At 37.8% G+C, this 24616-nt stretch overlaps 1 protein-coding gene across 9 annotated transcripts in view; it reads right to left on the bottom strand.

The window, feature by feature from the left end:
* Positions 1–24616, bottom strand: part of Dop1a (DOP1 leucine zipper like protein A) — a 104528-nt gene that overhangs the window by 16726 nt on the left and 63186 nt on the right. For all 9 annotated transcript variants that reach the window (XM_085689474.2, XM_085689475.2, XM_085689469.2 and 6 more), the window contains 15 exons: positions 23626–24244; positions 22750–23024; positions 21368–21520; positions 19482–19579; positions 18104–18363; positions 14831–16817; positions 13801–13912; positions 13539–13721; positions 12293–12418; positions 9753–9887; positions 5609–5664; positions 3867–3971; positions 1437–1503; positions 909–1053; positions 687–766 (listed from right to left, as the gene is read on the bottom strand). In XM_085689474.2, coding sequence (XP_085545600.2) covers positions 687–766; positions 909–1053; positions 1437–1503; positions 3867–3971; positions 5609–5664; positions 9753–9887; positions 12293–12418; positions 13539–13721; positions 13801–13912; positions 14831–16817; positions 18104–18363; positions 19482–19579; positions 21368–21520; positions 22750–23024; positions 23626–24244 — 4401 coding nt within the window. The remainder of the gene's footprint in view (positions 1–686; positions 767–908; positions 1054–1436; positions 1504–3866; positions 3972–5608; positions 5665–9752; positions 9888–12292; positions 12419–13538; positions 13722–13800; positions 13913–14830; positions 16818–18103; positions 18364–19481; positions 19580–21367; positions 21521–22749; positions 23025–23625; positions 24245–24616) is intronic.

Here is a 24616-nt window from a genome sequence, read left to right as displayed (position 1 = left end):
AAAAATGGGAGGCCAGAACATAAACTAATTAGCCATGGAAATTGGTTTGGGATTCTCAAAAAATTAAAAATATCCGGGGCAAGAGAGCAGTATCTTAAGATCACTATATAGTCAAGGTCAAACCCTGTTTATCTGGAGCTGGAGAGAAGACTCAATGGGTCAAGTGCCTGTTGCCCAAGTGAGGACCTGAGTTTGGATTGTCAGCTCCCTCACACAAGGTGGGAATGGTAGAGTGTATCTGTAACCCCAATACTAACAGGCAGAGACAGATGAATCCTCAAAGCTTTCTGGCCAGCCATTCTCATATGTCAGTGAAGAGGCTGTTTGAAACATAAAAGCTGGAGAATGATAGAAGAGACAGCTGACAATCAACCTCTGGCTTCCACATGCACAGGTGTATGTGCATGTATGTGCACACACACACAAATACACATGCATTGCCCCACATTGTCCTATACTTGGTAATTATATATACCAGTGATTTCTAGATGCACAAAATGATTTCTGAAATTAAAACCTTCTCTATGAGAATTTCTTCCTTCCTTCTTTTTGTTTTTTAGAAACAGGATTTCTCTGTGTTGCCATGGCTGTCCTGGAACTCAGTCTGTAGATCAGAATTTCTCAATGATACGTACTATTTAACTGTTTGCTTTAGTGTGCATGTAAAAACACTTGATAATGTTTACCTCGGAAAGCAATGTCAGTGCATGGACACTATATACAGAGGGAGTTATGTTTGCGGTTTCCATTGCAGGTGATAGCATATCTAAATAAGAGAAGAGACGGGTAAAGATAATGATTAGTATTTTCTCACTGATAAAAACTATTTAATAATGCAAAAAAGGATGCTTACCGGCTAAATAAAACACTGCTTAATAAATAAATGCCAAGAGAAAGGAGCACAGTACCTTCAACATCAGACTCCAAATTGGTTCCATCCACCATTATTTTAGGAGAAGCCTTGACTTCTAGGTTTCGTCGGAGCCATGTTGTCTGCTCTAGAGAGGAACCAGCAATTGCACCAATAGCATCCACAATTTTGTGAGTCACGTCCTAGAGAAACAAGGAAGAATTGTTTGTGCACACACATATGCAAATAAGTCATGGACTTTTGAAGTGTTTTATGTTCTGATAAGAGATATTTTATAATACATATTCTCCCACTCCCTCACCCTGTCCAGAAATGATCTTGTGTAGCTCAGGCTGGCCTCAAACTCATGTATGTTGCAGATACTGGCCTTGGAATCCTGATCCTCCCACCTCTATCTTCCTAAGATTATAGACATTAAGCCACTACCCTGGTACCATTTTTATATAATAGACTATCTTGATTTTTATAGAATAGTTAGAAGGAACATCATAAATTATCTATTCTATGATATCTCCTAATTTTAACTTTTAATTTAGATAGCAACCTTGAATTCAGAATGCCTTACCTGAAGGTCTCTTTGGTCTTTTTTATTTTCCAAACTGGGATTTTTCATAATAAACTCATTCAGAACCCTGTAGGAGCAATTTTTAAAAAGAAAAGAAAAAGTTATCAGTCCAAAGAAAATGAAAGTGATGCCATGTAATTTCTTGTAGTGCATGTTTTCTAGTCCTTAAAATTTATGTATGGAAAGACACAATGATACTAAGAGCGGCATTATTTGTTAAGAACCTTCAAACGGAAGGAATCCATATGTCTTGCAATAACAGCAGGAGAATCTGTGTTTAAGATACTAAACATTAATGATAATGAATCTTATTTGCTATTTCCTGTTCTTCAGCTCCCATCCCAAGTATCTCCTGAGTCTATTGCTACAAATGATTCTCCTCATGTCTAGAAGGTTTAGTGAATCACTATCCACTTCAATGATATGCATTAATGGCCAGGCACTGTTATAAGAATTAATAAATATTAACTCTTTTAATCCTTTTAACAAATTTATGAGATAGGCACCATCACTGTTTCCATTTTACCAAGGAAAGGTTAAATGACCTACCCTACATTAAAGGTCACATATCTAAGTAAAGGAGCTAAGATTTGAGCACAGGTAGGGAACAACTTCAGAGCCTATTTAACGGAACATCCTTACATATTTCTTAACATTAAAGGTCATCGTCTAAAATATACTTCCTTCTACCTGTTTTTCATTTCTGTTTCTTTTCTTGTAATCAAATATCTTTGAAAAAAAAATCCCCTTCCTTCTCCACTCCACCTACACTCTACACTCGCACCTGTTGTCCCTGACTTCTAAGTGTCAGTGCTCCTCCAATCTCCAACCCCGCCTCTTACCAAATCCTCATCACTCCAACTTCTTCCAAAAAGTACCACCTCTCTCTCTCTTATCTTTTCTCTGTGTGTGTGCACTCACTTGCACAGATGTGTGCACCATGATGAGCATGTGGAGTTCATTCGAAAGACAAACTCAGCTGTGGGTCCTTGTCTTCTACCACTTGGAGCATTGTTCACTGTGTGCAGAACACTAGCTGGCCCCGGAGCTCCAGGGATCCTCGCCTCTGCCTCTCCTCTCACTGCAGCGGTACAGGACTTAGACACACTCTATTGCACTGGACTTTATGTAGGTTCTGCGGATCAGAACTCAGGTCTTCATGCTGTCATTTCAAGTGCTTTACTCACTGAGTCAACTCCTCACCATCTTCTTAACCTTCATTTCTAGATGCCACAGACTAACCTAGTTTTTTATATTTCCTGATAACTCCATCTCTAGCTCCCTTCCCGTCTTTTTCCTGTTTTCTAAATGCTAATATCAGTTGTTCACATCTTCTTACCTCCCACTGAAATAAATTAGTAGCTCCCTGATCATAAGGAGCACCATCCTCTCTTTACAGTTTGTAGTCATGCCAATCTCTCACTCATTACCGATATTATCCAATAAAATTCAACTTTCTTTCCAAGCAGCTCCTATCTCCTGTTGCCCACCCTAATTTCTTACTATTTCTCTGCCTGTAACACACCATCACCAAACCAGATAATGCAGCTTGTCTTAGTATGTCCCTTTCCTCCCTGTCTTCAATAAAGGCTTTTTACTTTTACCACTGTGATTCACTTACCAGGTTTTTACTACAGATCTATTATGAATTTTCAAACGTGACACTACTCAAGGCAATGCTTACTGTTAGTGAGGCAAGATGATAGCATTTACCAAATAATCAAAGAAATAGGTATCTGTTAGCCTAGATCTAGAAACTCCAAGACTGGGGGCTGGAGAGATGGCTCGCTCAGAGGTTAAAAGTACTGACTGCTCTTCCAGAGGACCCGGTTCAATTCCCAGCACCCACATGGCAGCTCACAGCTGCCTGTAACTCCAGCTCCAAAGTTTCTGACACCTTCACACAGACATACCTGCAGCCATAACACCAATGAACACAAAAACATACTAAAAACAAAACAAAAACTCCAAGACTATTTATGTGCAGGATTCAGCACACCTTTTCTACAAAGTTCCTTTAAGCATGGGACAGACTCACTTGTATTTTCCCCATTGTTTCCCTACTGATCCCAAATGATGACTGGTTCTCGTCTTTTTGTATTATGTTCTACATCTTGTATATGTCTAAACAATTGTATTCCTTCCTATTTCCTCCCACTTACAGACCTTAAATGTCTGGATCTCAAGATCACCTCAAGATGCCTGTGAACAGATACACAGATGACATGGCCACACAAAACATGTATTTCAGCAATCAGAATAGTGAGGATTATGTCTTTATTAAAATTGCATGTATGCACACATATGTATAGAGATCTATTTGTGTGTGTGCTGCTGGAGTCTGAACTCAGGCTTTTTGTATAATAAGTATTTGTTCTTCTACCAAGCTATATTTCTAACCTTTCAAAATTATTAAGAGAGATTACTTACCCAAGTATAAGAAACTGCCCTGGGGCTGGAAGACTCAGCTGTATAGAATCTTTTAGAAGAACCAATAGTGATGTCCAGCTGTCCACTAAATTGGGTACTGGAATTCTGAAATATAAATCAGTTTGATAGAAACCACGGTAAACTTTAATCTTCCCATGTCTTCTTACAACCCTTAACACATGTTCTAAGATAGCTGAAGCATTTAAACTTTGGAAATTTAAATTTAATTAATTTGCCTGGCAGTGGTGGCGCACGCCTTTAAATCCCAGCACTTGGAAGGCAGAGACAGGTGGATCTCTGTGAGTTTGAGGCCAGCCTGGTCTACAAGAGCTAGATCAAGGACAAACTCCAAAGCTACAGAGAACCCTGTCTTGAAACCTGCCCCCCCACCAAAAAAAAGAATGGAAATTTTAAAATTTTTTATTTTCTACTAAGAAAAGGAAACACATTTAAATACTTGATATAATTTCTTAATTTAAAATTTGCATTGGAGATCTCTTATCACATATACTCTTAGAAACAAAATATAACTGCATTAATTCTTTTAAACAATGGTCCATCTGTGCTGCACACCAGCCTCCCACCTGTAAAAAAATGAGTCTGACCTCTGCCTTCAGTCCAACCTTTACTCCACCTGTACCTAAGCAGAGACTTCATGCAGCTCTTGCTTTAAGCCATCATCAATTTAAATACACCAAACCCCGACTTATCGGTGTTAGTCACAAATTAATACAGTTGCTCCATTAGGGAAGACTAAGATTCAAGTTTTTAAGGGAAAATTGTATTAGAATACTGCCTTTGTTCAGAGTCAGCTAATAGCAAAAGTGAACACCAAACATGAAGATAATTTCAAGTATCTATTCTATTCTATTCTACTCATTTATTTATGGGTCTGTGGCTATCGTGAAACTCAATATGTAGATTAGGCTGGCCTTAAGCTCATAGAGATCTGCCTGCCTCTGCTTCTGCATGCTGGAATTAAAGGCATGGAACAAAACGTCCAGCCCCCTATTTTTTTCTTTCTCAAAAAGGCAACCGTTTGCTGTAGAGAAGTTATTTCAAGTGGAATATACCAGATCAGTACCTCTCAAGCTAGAGTTTCTAGCTGAATAAAGTGGCTGTAAATAATTTTATGGTAGAAAAGTACTTTGCTATCTATTATGCTTTTATTCATTGTGCATAATTATAAGATAATTTTAATAGTCTTTGTTGCCATGATCACTTGACACAAATTAAACAAAGTTTAAGTGGGGCTTTATACCTCTTTAATTTTGTTTTCAGGTAGTGTTGATGTACATTTTCTTTAATTTGAACTGGCATTGTTTGGTACAACATTAAGGAATATGATTTGGATTTTTATGAAAATACATTAAATACAATAATTTTATTTATCCAAAAAAAAAGGCAACCAAAATGGATTGCTATCCATTCACCTCTACGAATCAAAATAGTAGTTAGTTTAGAGGCAGCGAACATGATTTCAAGAGAAAGCTGTCAGTTGCCTGTAGGTTCACTATTTATTGTTCACATCTTTGGAGTGCAGGATCTGCAGAGCTCCCTCATTAGTATGCCGAGGATTAACAGCCACACCATTTCTGCTGTAGAACTTCTTCCTTTCCCTTCAGAGGAAGCAAAAGTAACAAGAACAAACCCACTACTTTTGGAAAGAACTCAAGTGCTTTTCTTTGTAGCTTCTGAAGCTGTACAGGTGGCAACTGATTAGAAAAAGGTCTATATCTTACCTTTGTATATAAGCATAGAAAAACTGAAGCATGCAGACTTCCAGAGAGAGATGTTTCTATAAACAAAAGAAAATTAGTTTTATAGTGAAGCAAGATGATACCTTTGCTTATTTCATTCTTGCAACTACTTTGACTTGTTCTCTAAGCTTTTAATAAAAAATAAAATAAAATACTGGTTTGTTATTTTAAAAACCATGTAGTCTCCCACCACATTTAGGAAAAATTCACAATACAACAGCTATTTAAAACACAGAAAATAGACAGATTGAATGGACATTAAAATGACTTGTAGATTATCAATATTTGATATGTAGGAAGAAAATTGAAGAGGCTTATCTTGTCAAAATAAATCTTCTAGCCATTTTAAATGGTCTTTTATTCTGAGATCAAAGTTATATTATTGTAACCAGCTCATATTTGGTGCCATCAGAATTATGTTGAGATTTTTAGATTATATGTATATATAAGTCTATTTAAGTACACTGTTTAATCATTATAGTTAAATTAACTAAGATTAATTCCATTTAAAACTTTCTAAGACAACACTTTTTAAAAAATAATTTAATTTAAAAATTTTTAGCTGATGTGTATGTGTGAGTGCCTTAGCGTATTTATGTACACTACATGCATGCAGGTGCTTGTGGAGGCCAGAAGAGGATGTTAGCTCCTATAGAGCTTGAGTTAAGGTGGTTGAGCTGCCATGTAGATCTGGGGACCAAACTCAAGGTCCTCTGCAAGATCAACAAGTGTCCTTAACCACTGAATCACCTCTCCAGTCCAAAATTGGTTAAGTCTTAATCACCTAAAATATGATCATTAAAGACAGCTTTGTATTTTTGTATGAAATTCTTAAAAAGAAAATTAATATTAAAAAGACAGTGCTGAATTATTCCTAAAATATTCTATACCTGCCTTTGAAAGTAAGTAAAAGCGAAAAGTAAATAAAAGGGAATTGATGCTCACTGACATTTGCCAATTGCCTCCCCTCTTTTCATCCTAACTATCTCCTCAAACATATTCTTTTCACTACACAAAGAAAAGTGTGAAGCCGGGCAGTGGTGGCGCACACCTTTAATCCCAGCACTCGGGAGGCAGAGGCAGGTGGATCCCTGTGAGTTCGAGGCCAGCCTGGTCTACAAGAGCTAGTTCCAGGACAGGCACCCAAAAATTACGGAGAAACCCTGTCTTGAAAATCAAAAAAGAAAGAAAGAAACAAAGAAAGAAAGAAAGAAAGAAAGAAAGAAAGAAAGAAAGAAAGAAAGAAAGGAAGAAAGGAAGAAAGAAAGAAAAGTGTGGTGTTAACATATTTAGTAAGAGGCAGCACTCATCTGGAGAGGGTTAGTTTTTATATTCTTAGTCCTCATGTGTATATACCTCATTATCTACTTCAAAATACTACATAAAATCAAGGTTTCACATGAAAACTAAAAATGTCAAGACAAATGTTCCACAGTGCTTTGAAATAGTTCATAAGAAGGCTGGGAATGGAGCTCAGTTTCAGAGCATTTGGTCACATGCATGAAGCCCTGAGTTTAATCTCTTAGTTCCACAAGAAAGTAAGATCACTCACTTTTGACAAATGTAATTTTTCTTTAGGCAGTTCAACAAGTACAAAAGAATCAAATATTTTTAGATATATGTAATAATCCCTAAAGATATGATTATACTTGTTTGGCATGGTTCAATGTCTCACATTTGTGGTTGGTAAATCTACAAAATTAAGAACTTGTAGCATTGCCTGGACAAACCAGAAAAAAAACAGAGAAGTTCCTAACTTCCTATACACAGACCTGTTTCCTGCTTGGAGACTAACAACGTGAGTGGAGACACTGTCACATCTATTTCCTGTGGTCCTCTCAAGGAAACAGAAGGTTACAGGGACAAGTGAGGTTTAGACAACACGGCACTGATAATGGGGTAAGATAATGAGAGCTGAGACTGGATGTCAGGGAACCAAGGATAAGCAGTGATGTAAGGTTTGTTATAGAACCATTTTTGTCAAAATGCCACATGTGTGTTAATTTTGTATACAATACCCTTGAGATCAGAGTCTCCTTACGCTTATCTGTGTGTCAACCTATGTGTGGGGGAGCATGTGCCATGTGTCTGCATATTGAACTATATATCAGAAAATAAGTGTTGCAGAATATTATTTTAAGGTGTGTTACTTTTGTTTATGCTCCAAAACATTTGTTTAATGATCTAAGGATGTGTTTGATTAAATAAAATTCACCTGCAGAAGGCTGCATCAGCAACTAGCTAACAGGAAGTGGTAGGGAGGAGCCAGGCGGAGAAAGGTTTTTAAGTGGGGGCAAGGAGACACACCAGGGCTTCAGGAGAGACGCTGGAAGGAGAGGAGGTGAGGTACTTGCTATGTAGCCTGAGGAGCAGAATTCTATCTCAACCTTTGAATCTTGAGTTCTTTAGAGGGACAGAGATTTAGGCAAGTTTCCTTTGTGGCACTGAAAGAGTTGCTGCCTGAGGGAACAGTACTCCCTTCCACAGCAGCTCTTGTGGCATAGTCACTGCTGGTAGTGGCGGAGCTGCAGTTGCTAGTACGACAGTCTTGGCTTAAAAGGCAGAAAAAATTTTTCCAAAAGGACAACAGTTGGTGCCTCACATTGGGTGCCAAAATGTTGTGCATATCTTTTAGTCTTTTTTGCTTTTTGGGGGACCACCACCCAGCTCCCAAATAAATCACACTCAGAGGCTTATTCTTTGTTATGAATGCCTGACCTTAGCTTGGTTTATTTCTTGTCAGCTTTTCTAAACTTAAATGATGTCAACTACATTTTGCCTCTGGGCCTTTTCTTCTGTACATCTTACTTTCACTCTTCCTCCAACCTCCTGGGTGGTTGGCCCCTAGCGTCCTCCTCTCCTTGTTTCCTTGCTCCTTTCCCCAGCTTTCTCCTTCTATTTATCCTCTCTGCCTGCCAGCCCCACCTGTCCTTTCTCCTGCGTTGCTCTTGGCCATTCAGCTCTTTATTGGATCATCAGGTGTTTTAGATAAGCAAAGAATCAGTCTCAGAGTTAAACAAATGCAGCATGAACAAAAGCAACACATCTTTACAGCATTAAGCAAATGTTACAGAGCATAAACAAAAGTAATACACCTTAAAATATTTCCCAACATAAAAGTATGCTGTATCTTGTGGAGGGCCGCAACCACATTCTCCATTGCTTCAAGGGACAAAGGTAGAGATTGACCTCTGTGACCTCAAGGTGTGGTGGTACACACCTTTAGTCCTGATGCCTGGGAGGCAGAGGCAGATTGACCTCTGTGACCTCAAGGTGTGGTAGTACACGCCTTTGGTCCCAATGCCTGGGAGGCAGAGACAGGCAGATCTCTGTGAGTTCAAGGTATTGTAGCACACGCCTTTAATCCCAGCGCATGTGCTTGGTAAGTCTCTACTGCTGCGTCCCTGCCTACTTCCGAGGCATCGCCTGGGATAATGGGCAGCGGACCAATCCAAGAGTGACACGTCAGAAGCGAGGACTGTTTCCTTTATAAGGGCTGGGTTCCCCTCATTCTGGGTCTCCGCTTTGGAAGCTGATGCTCTCCCTCTCAAAACGCATTAAAGCTTTACTGCAGAAGGATCCTAAGTGCCCTGCGTCGTTCTTGCTGATGAGAAGGTAGCGCGGGACAGTATCTGTCTACTGTCCATTACATTCTCTTCACCCTCCCAGTATCCTGATACCTCTCTTCACTAGCTTTGGAGCCCAGACCTCACAATCACAAAGCACAGTTTTATTTAGGGTTAAGAAATGATGTTGTCTGGAACAGTAATTATGGCAATACTTTGGGAGTTTACAAAATTGAAAACTCACTGGAAAAGAAAGCATTAAGGAAGCTGTGAAACCTACAAAGTAGATTTTAGTCTGAGGCTTGTGTGTTCTTCTAATGGACAGAAAATCCTTACAGGAATCTAGTCCCACAGTTTCTGACACTTCTGATCTACACATGGAGAGAAAATCAGTTAACTGTTCATAACTGGCTGCAGGAATGATTAGACTATCAAGGAACTCCAAGTTTTTTTTATTAAAAGAGTGCTGTGTGGTAACTACAATGAAATTACTATTCAAAAAATTTCTTATCAGCTCCACTTCTGAAACTGAATTCTAAACAAAAGCAAAGCTTTCTTACCTTGTCTTTAGCTATGGCTGGAGGCTGCTTTAAAACTTCTTTCACAGTCTGGATAACAGTTTCTGCTCTCATGACGCTGATGGAGCGAACCAGTTCTACTAGTAAAAGCTGCTCTTCACTGGCTGCAGGAATCACCTGGAGAGTACATCACAGTCACAGTATCTATGCAGGGGTGTTCATGGAAATCTCTTAAGTCACAGAAGGAATGTTTTATGACCCTTTCTTAATATAAAGATGTCTCAAATACTTTTGATAAAATTTAACTTCTAAAATCAATACATGAATCTTAATAAAAATCAAAAATCAGGGCTAGCAAGATGGCTCAATGCATAAAGGTATTTGCCATCAAGCTGAGTTCAATCCACAGGGCTCACAATAGTGGAAAGAGTGAACCAATTCATGTAGGCTGTCCTCTGACCATGCACATGTGTGCAAGTGTGGCATGTGTGCATCCATACACAAAGTGTATCACAATCAAACAGGACAAGTCATAGGGAAAATAAAAACCAAACCCATATATCATGGCCTATCCTAACTACTATGTACCTTAAAGGAGGAGCCAATCCATTCTGCTGGTTACTTTGTATTATCATGGAGTGCTACTTTTTGCTATTTCATGTTTTTTTTTTCAAATTCAGTATTAACAATTGAAATCTCAGTCAGAAGACAAAGGTTAACTGTCTAAGACAGTTTCCCCTATCAAGTAATTATCACACCTGCACTTAGATCAGTGCCCAGATTCAAATAACTACTCATGGCTGACCTGACTGTACTATTACAGTTTCCTTCTTGTACCATGTTGTTCCCCCCCCCCCCCAAACCCCGGGGTACTATCAAAAATTCATTTCTGAGGTTGTCTGCTGACTTTAACATAACAGATTTGTATCATACTTGAGTGACACACACACGAAAAAATTCAACCCTAAAAGTTCTGACAGTGGTGAATTTCACACATTTAAGATTTTAAGTAATTAATCTCATACATTTTCTTTTTCCTCTCAGTCCCCGTGGCACTCCCCCGACACCTTAAGACATTCTTGTTTGGGTGTCTCTTGGCTCTCCTGGGACTGGAAGGTCAAAGTGCTGTCTCCTCCTTGTCATCCTGCAGTGAACTAATGGCCTTGCAGACTAGTGACACAACACAGGTCTGACAAAGTCTACAGGAAGAGTTGGGCTGCTATGGAATTGTATCTCCAGACTACTTTCCCGTTCTCAGTGTTGCTAGGGTTGTCTTAACATTATTCCTTTGAATGGAATAGTTCTTAATTCTTTTTTCTCTTTTTAAGATTTTATTTTAAGCATCTTCTCTTTACCCTCAATGTTTCTGAAAGGACATACTGAATTTTACGTAGGTATCTTTTCAGTGATGAGCATGGACTAAAATTTCATTGTTAAGGAATTTCTTGTACCATTTCTACAATATTTTATCTCCTCCTATGATTTTGTTGTTTATTCTGCAAGAAGATATTAAATATCTAGTACCACACCCTAATTTTTACAATTCCTTTTTGTATATTTCTTTAAGGTTACAATTCACTTCAGGTATTTACTTCTTTTTGTTACAGAATTAAGATACAATCACTTAAAAAAATTTGTCTTTCTCCTCCATATAGCATCTACTACTAAATCCTCATATGCAAAAAGTTAAAATGGCAGAAATGTTTATTTTTCATACTTAAGGAATGCCAATACATATGTAATGTGGAATCTGAAAGAAATGACAAGTCAGAGACTTGTAAGTACACCAATCATGTATTTTGCATGAGAGTAAATGATTTAATAGCATTATTACTCTAATATACTATGATTTATTTCCAATTTAAAACACCCTTCCCTGATTTAAAACTTACAAAGTAAATAAAATTTTCACCCATACTATCCAATCAAAATCAACATAGGAATTATACTCAGAGACATTAACAACTTAAAAGACATCAGATAATGAAAAACAGCAAAGATAAAAATCTTTCTCCAATCTTTGCTTTCTACCCCAAGTCACTAGATTAAAAAATATACATTATAATTCCTATTTGAAATATAGTGACAACTTTGATAACATAGCTTATTTTTCTCTCTAATACCTTTTTTTTTCTTGCTGAGGTTGAATGTATGGCCTTGTGCATGCAAGACCAGTGCTCCAGCATTGAGCTAGTTTTCTAGTCCTAAAATATAATCTTTCACACTCGATTCCAAGTTTTTTTAAAAGTTATTTATTTATTATTTTGGTTTTTCCAGACAGGGTTTCTCTGTAGCTTTAGAGCCTGTTGGAACTAGCTCCTGTAGACCAGGCTGGCCTCGAATTCATAGAGATCCACCTGCCTCTGCCTGCTGAATGCTAGGATGAAAGGCATATGCCACCACTACCTGGCTGATACCAAGTTTTAACAAAAACTTTAGATAATAAGTCATTATCAAGAGCTATAGATAAGCTTTTACTTTTCCAGTTTAACCCATGGAGAATTTAAAAATCAGCACATACAAAATGAAATAAATAAGCATAGCTTTACCAAGTACCACATGTTTACTTAAGAATATAATACCTTGGTTCGGGAAGGGGTTTTGTTCTGTCTTCTTTCATTCCATACAAATGCGATGGCAGCCATGAAATGAACACCATGATTCATTGAAATGGGTCCCAATAATTCCAGAATTTGTTGTCTTAAATTCTAAAACAATTTAAGCATTTTACAAGCAAAATAAAACACATGAACATTAATAACTAGATAAAGCATTTACTTCAACAATAGTAGAGAAACCTTCAAGCATGTTAATAGCAGTCACTGGGCATGGTAGTGTACTCAGCATTCTGCAGGCTGAGACAGGAGGATGAGGAGTTCAAAGCAAGTCTGGGCTATTATGTAGTAAGTCCTTGGCTCATGAATATTTTATTTTAAAAGAAAAAAAATTTAAAAGAAAAAAATAGTTGTCCATAAAATGACAACTTACCACTCTGATCAGATATTAGAAAAACACAGTATGAAGTTAAGCTTTATTTGTTTAAAAAATTTATCCATTACTTTAATTATCACTTAGCAGCTTTGTTGCCATTGAAGCTGCAATATACACTGTGCTACTTTAGAATTTACTTCTAAATTAGTTTATTAAGTCAAAGACTATGAAACTTTTGAGATAGCACTTTACTATGTTACACAGGCTATCCTGGAACTTGCTAGGAAGCTTAGGCTGGCCTCAAACATAGATTCTCTTATTGTGAGCCTATGATTATTAGCATGTGCCACCATACCAGGCCTGACTATAAATGCTGAACTATTTTCTGGAGAGAGAGAGAGAGAGAGAGAGAGGGAGAGAGAGAGAGAGAGAGAGTAAGTAGTGGGGCAATGTGTAGTAAAATGTCAGTTTAAGATGTATTAAGAGGGAAACACAAGAATGAACTTCAAAAACATATCTAATGAAAGATACTAGACACAGAAGAACAGTATATAAACTCACTCCTATGAAAGATCCAGAAAAATCAAATATATAGGGAAAGAAAATGGATTGGCTGTTGATTAGGGTTGGAGATGGGAAAAATGAGCAAGCGCGTGCATGCACAAAGAAATTTTCTGTAACAAAAGACGTAACTGAAAACTGGACTGTGACAGTTTCACAATTTTATATATTTGCCTAAAGAACTTACTGTTTTACATCCCTTAAAATAATTAACACAACTGTTTACTACTCAATGTTCATGGAATATCACATGCACGACCTAAGTTAGCAACTCATTGTGAAGAAAGTCCTCAAACAGATACTTGTGCTCTACAGATGAAGTGTAAGTCATCTGACCTTTGTGGCTCCCAGATTGATTGTGGTAACAGATGCAGATGCAGCGACAGTCATCTTTTCTGCAGCATCAGCCTGGTGCAGTATGCTCCAGAGCAGAGTCACAGAGGACATGATCATGTGAAGGATTGAGAGGATTCCACTGCGAGCTTCAAACAAGTGTTTCTGGTCTACGTTGACCAAGAGCTATTAAGCAGAGAAAAAACAGTTACTTTCTGAGTGAGGCACGTCTTTAAGAAGATCACAAATGTCTCTGAAATCTTACTTGATGATACTGGGTAGTCGGATCCAACAAGCAGTAATGGATAATGGCTGTGATCCCTTCCAAAAGAGTAAGAATCATATCTGGTGGGATAACCGATGCCATCCACAAAGGCCTGGAAAACATGTATGAAACAGAAGGTCTGTGAACACATACTTCATAGTTTACCACTAGTAAGTGCCCAGCACATGCCAGACACATAGGAGGCACTCAATAAACATGAATAATAAAAAAGAAAATGTCAGGGACTTACTATTTTCTAATCTGTAAATGAGCTGATCTAACTGCACCACAGTTCTGTTTGGCTAAAGAACAATATACAAAGTAAAGAAATAAAGCCTCTGTGAACCCCTGCTGGGGAATGCCAACCACATCAGTGGAGGTTTTCCTAGAGGAGAGCCAGATACCAGTCTACTAAACATCTCTCTAATTCATCACAGATCAGTTCTAAATATGGCTGAGACACAGAGTTTACCACCAAATTGTGGAAACCAATAACAAAATTAGATGGGGAAAATACTTTAAAAGTTACATTCACTTCAGCTGCAAATTTATTTGTATTTAGATAATATACTGGACAAGGACTGGAAAAACTTTTTTTTTTCTCATTTAAGTCAAAAGAACATCTAATTTAACTTTGAGTCTAGCTTGAAAGAAAAAAGAAACCTTTTCCTTTCATCTCTATTCTATATATCTCTTATTGATACTCAATAAAATACTAGAGCTGAACTTTCTTATTTTTAAAAATTGCTTACTATTTATAACATATTGACAACCACTATGTCATTTACTCCTAGTACGTTTTTTTGTTTCTTTGTGGCAGTGCTAGGGACCAAACTGAGGGCTGTATGCAGCTAAATACCAACTCTGCCAGAGCCTCAAATCGTGACATTTAAGGAGACATATCTATGAAAAAATGTCACTAACAACAAAGTTAAAAATCAATCTTTACCTACCATCAAATAACCATGTTTTGTATTTTTACTGCTAAATTAATGTCCAAAATGACAACAAAGCTAAAATCAGTCATTACCTACTATCAGATAATCCTGTTTCGTATTTGTACTGCTGAATTAGATTGTCCAAATTCCTGCACAGCTGTAGTGTCACCGAAACCACAACTCTCTGTAGAACTTTTCCCATGTAAGGCAGGGTAGATGTGATTAAGCCAATCCACTGTGGATGCATCTTACATGCACAGTGCTGATGCAAAGCTCTGATCACTGCACAGAGGAACATGCCTTGACAAGTGATGGGCTGAGCGTGCAAATACTGAAGAGAAGTCATGGGCTGATGGGGACTGATGTGTTCCAGATCAGACACAACAAAATCAAAACCTGCTTCATTTTCTTCAGGAATCGTCATCACCCGGTGTTCTAGAACAATCAGCCTCTGAAGCACCCTAAGAAGTTGTGACTGGAGTGTGCTGCCGTTGTCAAATTCATCCTCTGAGAAATTGATGAGGCTGTCTTCTGAGAAGCCTTCTTCCACAGCAACCATGTTCTTACCTGCAATTTTTTCACTGTGCCATTTTTGTACACTGAAGATAGAGGATAGCAAACAATGAAGAATCACTTTCTGAACTTTGCACTTAGATAGCATATCAGAGATAAAACTAGGGAAACCCTTTGCAGAGCTTTCTATTACTTTTGCTAGCTCCGTAAAGAGGAGAGTCAAGATTTCTATGCTCATCATTTGCATGTTTCGATTGCCTATCAAGTCTTGGGTAGTGACCTTGACATGAGTTGGGTAATGGCTACGCATGTAATATAAGCAGAGAGAAATAAGAATTTCGATGTACATGGAACTCCGGAAGTTATGATTTGAATCCACTGGAATGTGACTATAGAAGTCTTTGCCCATAACAGAGACGCGGTGTCTGGCCAATAGATTCTGAAGCAGTGGCAGCTGAGGAGTATATGCATTATTTACACTTGTGGTTGAAATGGCATTTACAAAAGCAATGGGGTTAGTTTTCAAGATGGATTTGATGGCAGAAAAGGCATACAGAGTCCGTGATGAATCATACAACTGCAGATACAGGAGCACATGTTGGTAGAGAGGATGGATGTTGAAATTGGGAGATTTCCGTGATCCTGGAGAGCCCATGTCACTCTCGATTTCAGAAATTTCGCCCTCACCACAACTATACCAGTTCTCTAAGTCCAGGCCGTCACTGAAGAACACACTTGTCTGTTTCAGTTTCTCATTTGCTGCTTTTTTTTTGTCCTCATCCTTTTTTCTGGCAAGCTTTACTTTGGGTTTTGCGCCTGGTTGTTTACCTGATTCCTTAACAATTGTTTCTTTCTCTGAGATCTTTTCTGCTAGCTTTTCTTTGAAGCTAAACTGAATACTACTGTGACTCCTTTGTCTAGATTTGGTTTCTGTGGAAACAGAAGAATCAGTGAGAGTCTGTGCTGTTCCTGAAATGCAAGGAGAGGAGCTATTTCTGGAGATCCCATTGGCCAAGCTCTCACAGCCTTCCTCTGTAGACACAGACAGAAACTGAGGGCTGTCGTCACTCAGCAAAGCATGCTGACTGTGTTGAGGGGCCTGACTGTCACTTTTCGTGGCCTTTATACCTGCTTCTAAATCACCGCTCTTTAGCGGCAGGGATTCTATTTCTAACTCAGATGTAACGGATGCGGATTCTGCTTCCAGGCCACTTACAACTTTACATATCAGGTCAAAGACGACTTGCTGAACGTCATCATCTGGGGAGCTTGCCTTTGCCATGAGAGAATCCTCATGAGCATTTACATTTTCAGGATCAACTTCATAACTGAAGTTGTCTCCGGCAGAAGACTGAGAGCATCCGGAGTCAGAGCTCTGAAGTATTTCCATCTGCTGATCTGGTAGGTCAAAGTCAGATACAACCATTGGAATCGTCTCACTGCTCGTGCTTAGGAGGGAAAGTCTATCACTCAATGGATTAACAGTGAGGCTGAAATTCTCTATTTCATCCATAGTAAGATGCTTTTCACCATTTCCTTTCGATGTAATGAGGTGCACTTGGCTTACTGGTATATGACACAAATAGAAAAGGAGGAAAAACACAAAAGGATTAAGATAACTAAAATATGAAAAGCAGACCAACTTCAAAAACTATAATATTTACTTTCATCCCTAACTTGTATCTTTGGATTAAAATTTTAGTTTACTATTATCTTAGAACTTTGAAATAAGACGATCATGTAGATGACCATTAGAATTTACAGTTTAATGACAAAAGTACGTTTAATAGACAGAACATAAATTTTAGCTTTTTTCTCTAAAATAAGACTTTTTTTTTAAATTATAGGTTAAAATTACTTTTTCCTCCTTATATGATACTCCCCTTTATTTATGCTGGTCAAAATTTAAATAATATGTAGTTTAAAGTATCAATAACTTCCTTAGTTTTAGTACAAATTCAACAAATACTTATGAGCTATCTAGCCTGTGTCAGATGGGAAACCAAGAGGAGTTTTAAACGAGTAAGAGACCACAAAAACATATTTTTCTTCCATTTCACACCATGTAGGGCAGAACTATGTTATGTTTCAGAAGAAGTTTTGGAAATTTTGGTGCTTTATGCATAGTAAAGTTAAATGCTACCAAAGTGCTGGTACCTCAGTTGAAGTCTGAGACTGGAATAAGAGGAGAAATGAGAATTCGGCAATAGTTAGAGACTGGCTGGCAGAGTGCTACCACTTGAATGTTTTGGCAATAGTAGGGTAGTGCTAGTTCTTAGAACATCCACAGGAAGCAGTATAAAAGCTAACTAGAGGACCTCTGACTCAGCAGAAACACACTAGGAATGGAATAGAAGCATGATCGTTTGCAGCATCACCATTTACCAGCTGTGGAACTGAAAGTCACAGCTTTCTGAACATCAACTGAATGGCTGAAAAGCTGACCCCACAAGGTGATTTGTCTATAAAAGATAAGGAAAATGACTCGCGACTTATCATATATAAAGTGTGCATTATAGGACTCCCCATGAAATATCTACTGAGCCTTTGCAGGATCTGAATTGCTACATAAATTCAAAAATACTATATAAAAAATTGACCATCTCTGACTACAGTTGTAGTCGATTCCTCCTCTGAGACACTCAACTTATTAACAAGATCTAAAAGCTCAAAGACAGTTACTGATGAAGTGTATTTTGACCCATCTAGATGGGACTCTAACAGACAAGGAAGGGAGGAAATAAGACATGAAAAAAATCCCACATACAATTCTCTTGACAATCACTGTATGGTCACACCTCACTTCTTTGAATAGCTTAAGTCTAATTAGAAGTAAACTTTATGATCTTTACCATTGTTGCAGGTAAAATTTTGCATGAAATGTTTGTCATTTTCCTCTCCTGGATAACAGGAAGTCTTACTCCAGTAACGTTCTGCTTGTACACGCTGCACTGAAACCCTCTGAGTTTTTGGATGAAGTAGAAGCAGTAATAACGGTTCCAGTACTCTGGCAATGTCATGCCTTTGTAGCACCTGGTTCAGCCAGGCTTGTCCCACAGAGCTAGTAGAACCATCAAGACTATTAAGGCTATCTAACATGATGAACAGTGACCTAAACACCAACAATAAAAACAAAGAATAGAACACTTTTAATTTTAGTATGACTTTTTCTGTAGTTAATATTTTTAGCAATTATTCTAGTTAAGAAAACATTTCCTTCTTTTCATATACTCACATTGAAAAATATTACAAGTGCATATTACTTTTACAAGACACATTTTACTTAGTCTTGCTTAGTAACATATTCACTGATGTCATGCACTAAAGTTTCTGCAATTCAATACTGTTTTCACAATGGCGAGGGCTACTCTGCTCTCAATTCTCTCCAGGAGTCAAAAGAACGCACGAAATTCAAGTAACGCCATCCCATAAAAGGTCTGAGCTAATCTGAAACCAGAAAACCCAATATCCAAATCCTCTGTGGAATCTTGGGTTAGCAAGTTAAATTCAGTGGATTTCAACTGCTTTCTCTGTCAGATTAGAAGAGGTGGTTGTCAAACTAGAAACTTGTTTGTATAACACTTGGCCCAAGGCCTCATTCATTATATGGATTGACCAGATGATTCAACAGAAACTCCTTTGAAGATGGCTGAAAAGTACTAGTCAATCTAAAGTTGGGTTGTAATCACAGTTAGGATTACGGCCACTTTTATAAGACCTGAAGGTAAGATTATTATCTTCTGACACCTTATGAGCCTGAAATCAATGTAAATCTAATATCTGAAGCATGAATTACTCCATTACTTTTAGGTCTATATGTGAAAAAGCATCTCTGGAGACCAATACTTTTGAATCCATGGGGGAGGGCATTGGTAGTGCTTTCAGTTAAGGCAGAGGATTGGGAATGGCTGACTAGTATTTCAACAGTGTGAATATAGACTCGAGAAGGCTGGGTGCTCTCTGTATCCCTACCATCATACAATGACACTTGGCACATAAAAGGGATTTGATGATCAGTGGTCCAATGTCTGAAAGGAAGAACACTCCGTTCTCTACACATTAGAAATTAAAATCTACTGGCTAGGTAACACTACCAAGTATTTTACTGTAACTTTGATTTTCTAAAAAACGAATAAATTCTCATCTTCTGTTCTATTCTGACAGAGATTTCCAGAAAAGACAACAAGTAAGACAACCAACAGTAAGATGGGAATATAAAATGTAACCAACCTGTCAAAGGAACGTGCAAAAGATGACTTATTTATATGGAGATCCCTTGTTAGATGCCAAAGAACTGCAAACTTTGCATGTGCTTCCATCCTTATTTTCTGAGAAAAATGGGAGATTAAATTATTTTCTTCTCAACTGAAGATATTAAGTGATTTAATAAAATTATTTAATAATAAAATCAGTATAACTGTTTACAAGTACCACAGTACTCAAGTACACACTGCAATGAATTTTTAGTATGTTATATAACTTGGAAGTATAATCAAACAAAATATTTTTATATAGACAAAAATATTTAACCTAAAGGGTCACTTGTGCTGGTTAGTTTTTACTGTAACTTGATACAACCCTGAATTATCAGGGAAGAGGGAACCTCACATAAGGAACTGCCTATATCAGACTGGCTTGTGGACACGTCTAAGAGGCACTGTCTTGTTAGCTAATTGATCTTGGAGGGCCTAGCCCCATTGCAGAAGCATTCCTGGCAGGTTGTTGTGGGATATACAAGAAAACAAGGTAAAGATGGGTGTAGTGGCACACTCCTGTAATCCTAGCACTCTAGAGGCAGAATCTGGTGAATTTCTGTGAGTTCAGAACAGCCAGGGCTACAGAGAGAGACCCTGTCTCAAAAAACAGAAGGAAAGAGAGAAGGAGGAAGACATAAGCACTCACGCAAGCAAGCTAGCTACCTAAGTATATGCTTGTGAGTAGCCAGAGAGCAAGCTATAAAGCAGTGTTCTTCCATAGTTTTTTGTCATTGTTCCTGCTCGGACTTCCCTCAATGATAGTATGATCTAGAAGTATCAGACAAATAAACCTTTTCCTCTAAGCTGGTCTTCATCATTATGTTTTATTACAGCAACAGAAACCAAACTAGAACATCACCCTAACTCAAAAAATTACTTTAGACTTTTATCGATGTGACTACTGATTGTACAACAGAAAACAGTGACAGCTAAAACATGTATGTCATTCTATCATGCATATATAAAACATTTCTTTCTTCTTAAAATAAGGAAAATAATCATACTCAAATGAATTTTTTTAAAAAACATGTATTTTAAATTTAGTGAAAATATGGTGTCAGCTTTTTACACTCGTCTTCCAATATTTATAAAACCCTTCAAGCAAAGTCCCAACCAATAAGACTTTAATTGTTAAAAAAACAACAACCTACATAGGATAAGTTAGAAGAGTGCTTGCTTTATCTCTAAGTTTAAGACATAATTTTCCTATGATGCTTGTATTTATACATTAACCAAGGGAAATATTTAAAAGTCAATATTGTTTGAATTTTTTCAGGGATGTGTATCTTTTCTCAGAACTTATAAGAAGTATTCTTAACAAGGAAATGTTGTATGTTAAAAATAACAGGTTATTATTTGTTATATATTTATACATAATGTAAAACAGAAAATGAAACGCAAGATTTGTTCTAAAATTTGATTTCTGACAATTTTGAAAGAATATGGTAGGACACAAATTAGAATTTAAGAATTTTTTAAAAGAACAAACACTGGGGTTAGAGAGATGGCTCAGCGGTTAAGAGCATTGCCTGCTCTTCCAAAGGTCCTGAGTTCAATTCCCAGCAACCACATGGAGACTCACAACCATCTGTAATGAGGTCTGGTACCCTCTTCTGGCCTGCAGGCATACATGCAGACAGAATATTGTATACATAATAAATAAATATAAAAAAAGAACAAACATTATTACTCACATTTAACATTATGTTCTTTATTATTATTTATTCTGATATGAGGTATAATAATTTTCCTAGAGAGATTCCTTAATTTATCTTTTGGCAATACATGCTTGAGTGTGTATGTGTGTGCTCGCGCGTGTGCTCGCGTGTGCGCTCCTGTATGCGCAGGACAAGGACTGACCTTATCTTTATGGGTTAACTGCTGACTTATAACGTCCTCACAGATGCTAGAAGAAGGAACCAAATTATGTAATTGATAAAATAATTCCACACTCTTCTGATGGTGCTGAGGTGTCCCGTCTCCCATCTGGTCCCATAATGTCAAGGCTACATGCTACAGAAAAAGATGTGAAAGTGACTGATTATATAATCTTTGTAAAAGTAAAACTCAGCTGCTCACTTTCTGGCTAACTGAACATATAATACATTAAATACATTTTATGTATTTAATAATACATAAAATAATACATTATTTTATAATACATTAATAATACATTATTTTATAAATACATTAAAAAAACTTTTTCGTTTAGACTTATTTCACGAGGGTGTTTTGCTTGCATGTATGTAAGAGCACTATATATCTGCCTGGTGCCCATAAAGGTGAGAAGTGGTGTTGCATCTCTTGACACTGGAGTTACAGAGAGTTGTGAATACCACTCAGTTCTGGGAATTGAACCTGGGTTCACTGCAAGAGCCGTAAGTGTCTCTTAGCCACTCAGCCAACTCTCTGGCTGATACTCCTTTCAAATTCTTCTAAAATCAGCAATGTAACAGGCAGTTTCTTCATGGCCTAGATAAGAACTCTCAATTACTTTACTGGTGTTTAATGAAGTAATACCAGAATAAAGTCTGATACATTCTCACATGTTACAGACTGAAATATTCAAATATCTAAGAACCTGTGAGGGTTTTCTCCCTCTTCTCTAGTGCTGAGGATTGCAAAATGGCCTCATGTATGTTAGGCAAGCATGCTATCACTCAGCTACATCCCAAGTCCATGGAGTTTTCTGAAGTCAGATTTAGAGCTCCATGTGCTATCAGAGTCTTTGATCTATGCCACTGATAAGAAGACAAGAGTCTTTAGGGCTTACCATAGTATTATAGAATCAACTCTACTCTTGCAGGAAGAAGTATCAGGTAGGGGGTAATGACTTGAAATTGACTCTAAAAACTCTTGAATGTATAAAGAATCCACCTGTAGGAGGCAGTGAGCTTAAAGATACTTGATGTTCTCTGGGAAGGCATCTGTACCACTATGGCAAATCAGACTGTGCACTATTGGTCGGAGGGACACCATGCACCAAAGGTAATCAAACAACACAAAATCAGAACAACCTGCCACGGAGTTTTAGAAAAGTAAGGGTTTACTCTCCTAAAAGAAGCATAATATCCACTTACTACAGAAATATCTACTATATAAATTGGCTTTCTTCTTGTATAGTTGAAACTCTTTCCTCTCTTATTTCAGTGTCCCAAGTCAAGCATCATATATGCAACATTCTTGGCCATGTACAACCTGAATTTCTTTCTGGATTTCTTTCTGGATTTCTGAATTTTTACCTTGAAAAATTCAGTCTTCTCAGCGATGTACCTCAGATTGCCCTGTGTTAGGGGAGGTCTAATAACTACAGCTACTCTTCCTTGGTTTGGACTTAAGGGTTGAGCAGGCTCCATGCTGTTGATACTTTCCCCAGTGACCATGGCAACAGATTGAGTCAGTCCCACTAAGTCCATGACCAGAGACACAGCGACACTCTGAACACTGAAATCACTTGCTTGGCTGCAAGCGCTCATGAGAGTCTGGAGCCACTGTGGAGGATGTGCATGTTCACAGTCTGAAACAAAAGACGGCATGAATCAGTTCATGTAGATTCAAGTCAATTTCAAAATGACAAACAACGCTACTCCAGGCCTTGATCTTTTAAAATCACGGTTTCTCAAATAGTCTTTATAACCTTGAAAAATAAGGCAACAATAAGAATTTCACAAACTTTTAAAAATATATCCTTTCATATGCCAAGTAATATAATCTAATTCCTATCTTTAGAAGCACCTTATCAACAAATATTATTAATTCCTACTGTCCTATAGAAACACATGTGATGTCATAGGAGAGAAAAGAAGTGAAATTGTTACATTGTTTCTCCTAGACTTTTACTTTCAGTTTCTAGCTTTTAAGCAAAATGTGAAAGCCATGTAAGTCACAATCTCCTAACAGTAACTTCCCCATAATGACTGGATTTCATTCAGTCTGAAGAGACAGCACAGTGAGAAAAGGCACTTGCCACCAAGCCTGATAACCTGAGTGCAATCCCTGGAACCTACATGGTGGAAGGAAAACCAACTCCCACGGGGTTGTTCTCTAACACATTCACACATGCACACACATGGACACTGCAGAAAATACTAAAATATAAATAGCAGAAATAATCTTACCAGTGTCAAGTTTCTCAGAATGTAACTCTGAGGTATGGTTTCCCTCTGCAATATAGACTGGGAAACTTGAGCACTCTAAGAAGAGCTGACAGGCAGCAAGGAAGGCAGAAAGGTATTCTTTTGAAGTTTTTGGTGTATGTATACTTCTTTCTTTTGCATCCCCTTGGGAATCCCTGTCCCATTTTGAAGTGTCTCTTTGAAATCGACGGACATCTCCCTGATGGTCAGCAGCCAAAGGCTGAGAAAGCGAGTCACTGTGAACAATGTAGAGGTTAATGAGTCTGGAAAGAAACTGCTGGACATACTCCAAGCAGCACTGCATCGCAGTCTTTTGTGCTGCCTTCCCACTTCGGGCTGCTGTACCCTGAGTGAAGGTGGAAGGTGGCTGGATAACAGTTTCTTCAGATCCCACTGTGGATGCTGTTTCTGTCTCTGAAGATGTGCTGCCAATTGGGATGGTAGCTGTCCCCTGGCCATTCAGCTCTCTATCAAGATCATCAGTTCGGTCTGCTTGATATTGTATAAACTCAGTGAAGCCACTTTCTGATGATCGACTACTTGGTGGGTTTTCTCCATCTTCAAATACTTCAGTAGGATTTTCCACAGAAACTGATGATACCTGATGATTTTAAAGAAAGCAAAAGGTTGAGTAGGAACATAGGAACATAGATACTAAGGACTAGAAAGGATGATCTTTTCAGAAAAAGCTATAGACTACTTATATATAGCTTAAGTTTACACTAGAATCAAAGCAGTTCCTACACTGACTAAAGTTCTGATAATCAATACCAAACAGTAATAGAGTTCCAATGAATACAAGACGATAAAGCTCATTCACCAAGTACTTGTCACTCACTGTGTCATAAAATAAGGCTGGCTTCTTCTTAATGATTTGATTTTTCAGACAAGGTCTTGTCATGTACCCAGGCTCAATTCTACCTCAGACTCTTCTGCTTCAATCACTTAAGTGTCAGTAGAGGCATGTGCCACC

The sequence above is a fragment of the Myodes glareolus genome, chromosome 4 (genome assembly GCF_982192425.1).
Source record: "Myodes glareolus chromosome 4, mMyoGla1.1, whole genome shotgun sequence".
Lineage (NCBI taxonomy): Eukaryota > Metazoa > Chordata > Mammalia > Rodentia > Cricetidae > Myodes > Myodes glareolus.
The sequence above is the reverse complement of the archived record's forward strand: the minus strand, read 5'-3'. Positions and strand labels throughout refer to the sequence as shown.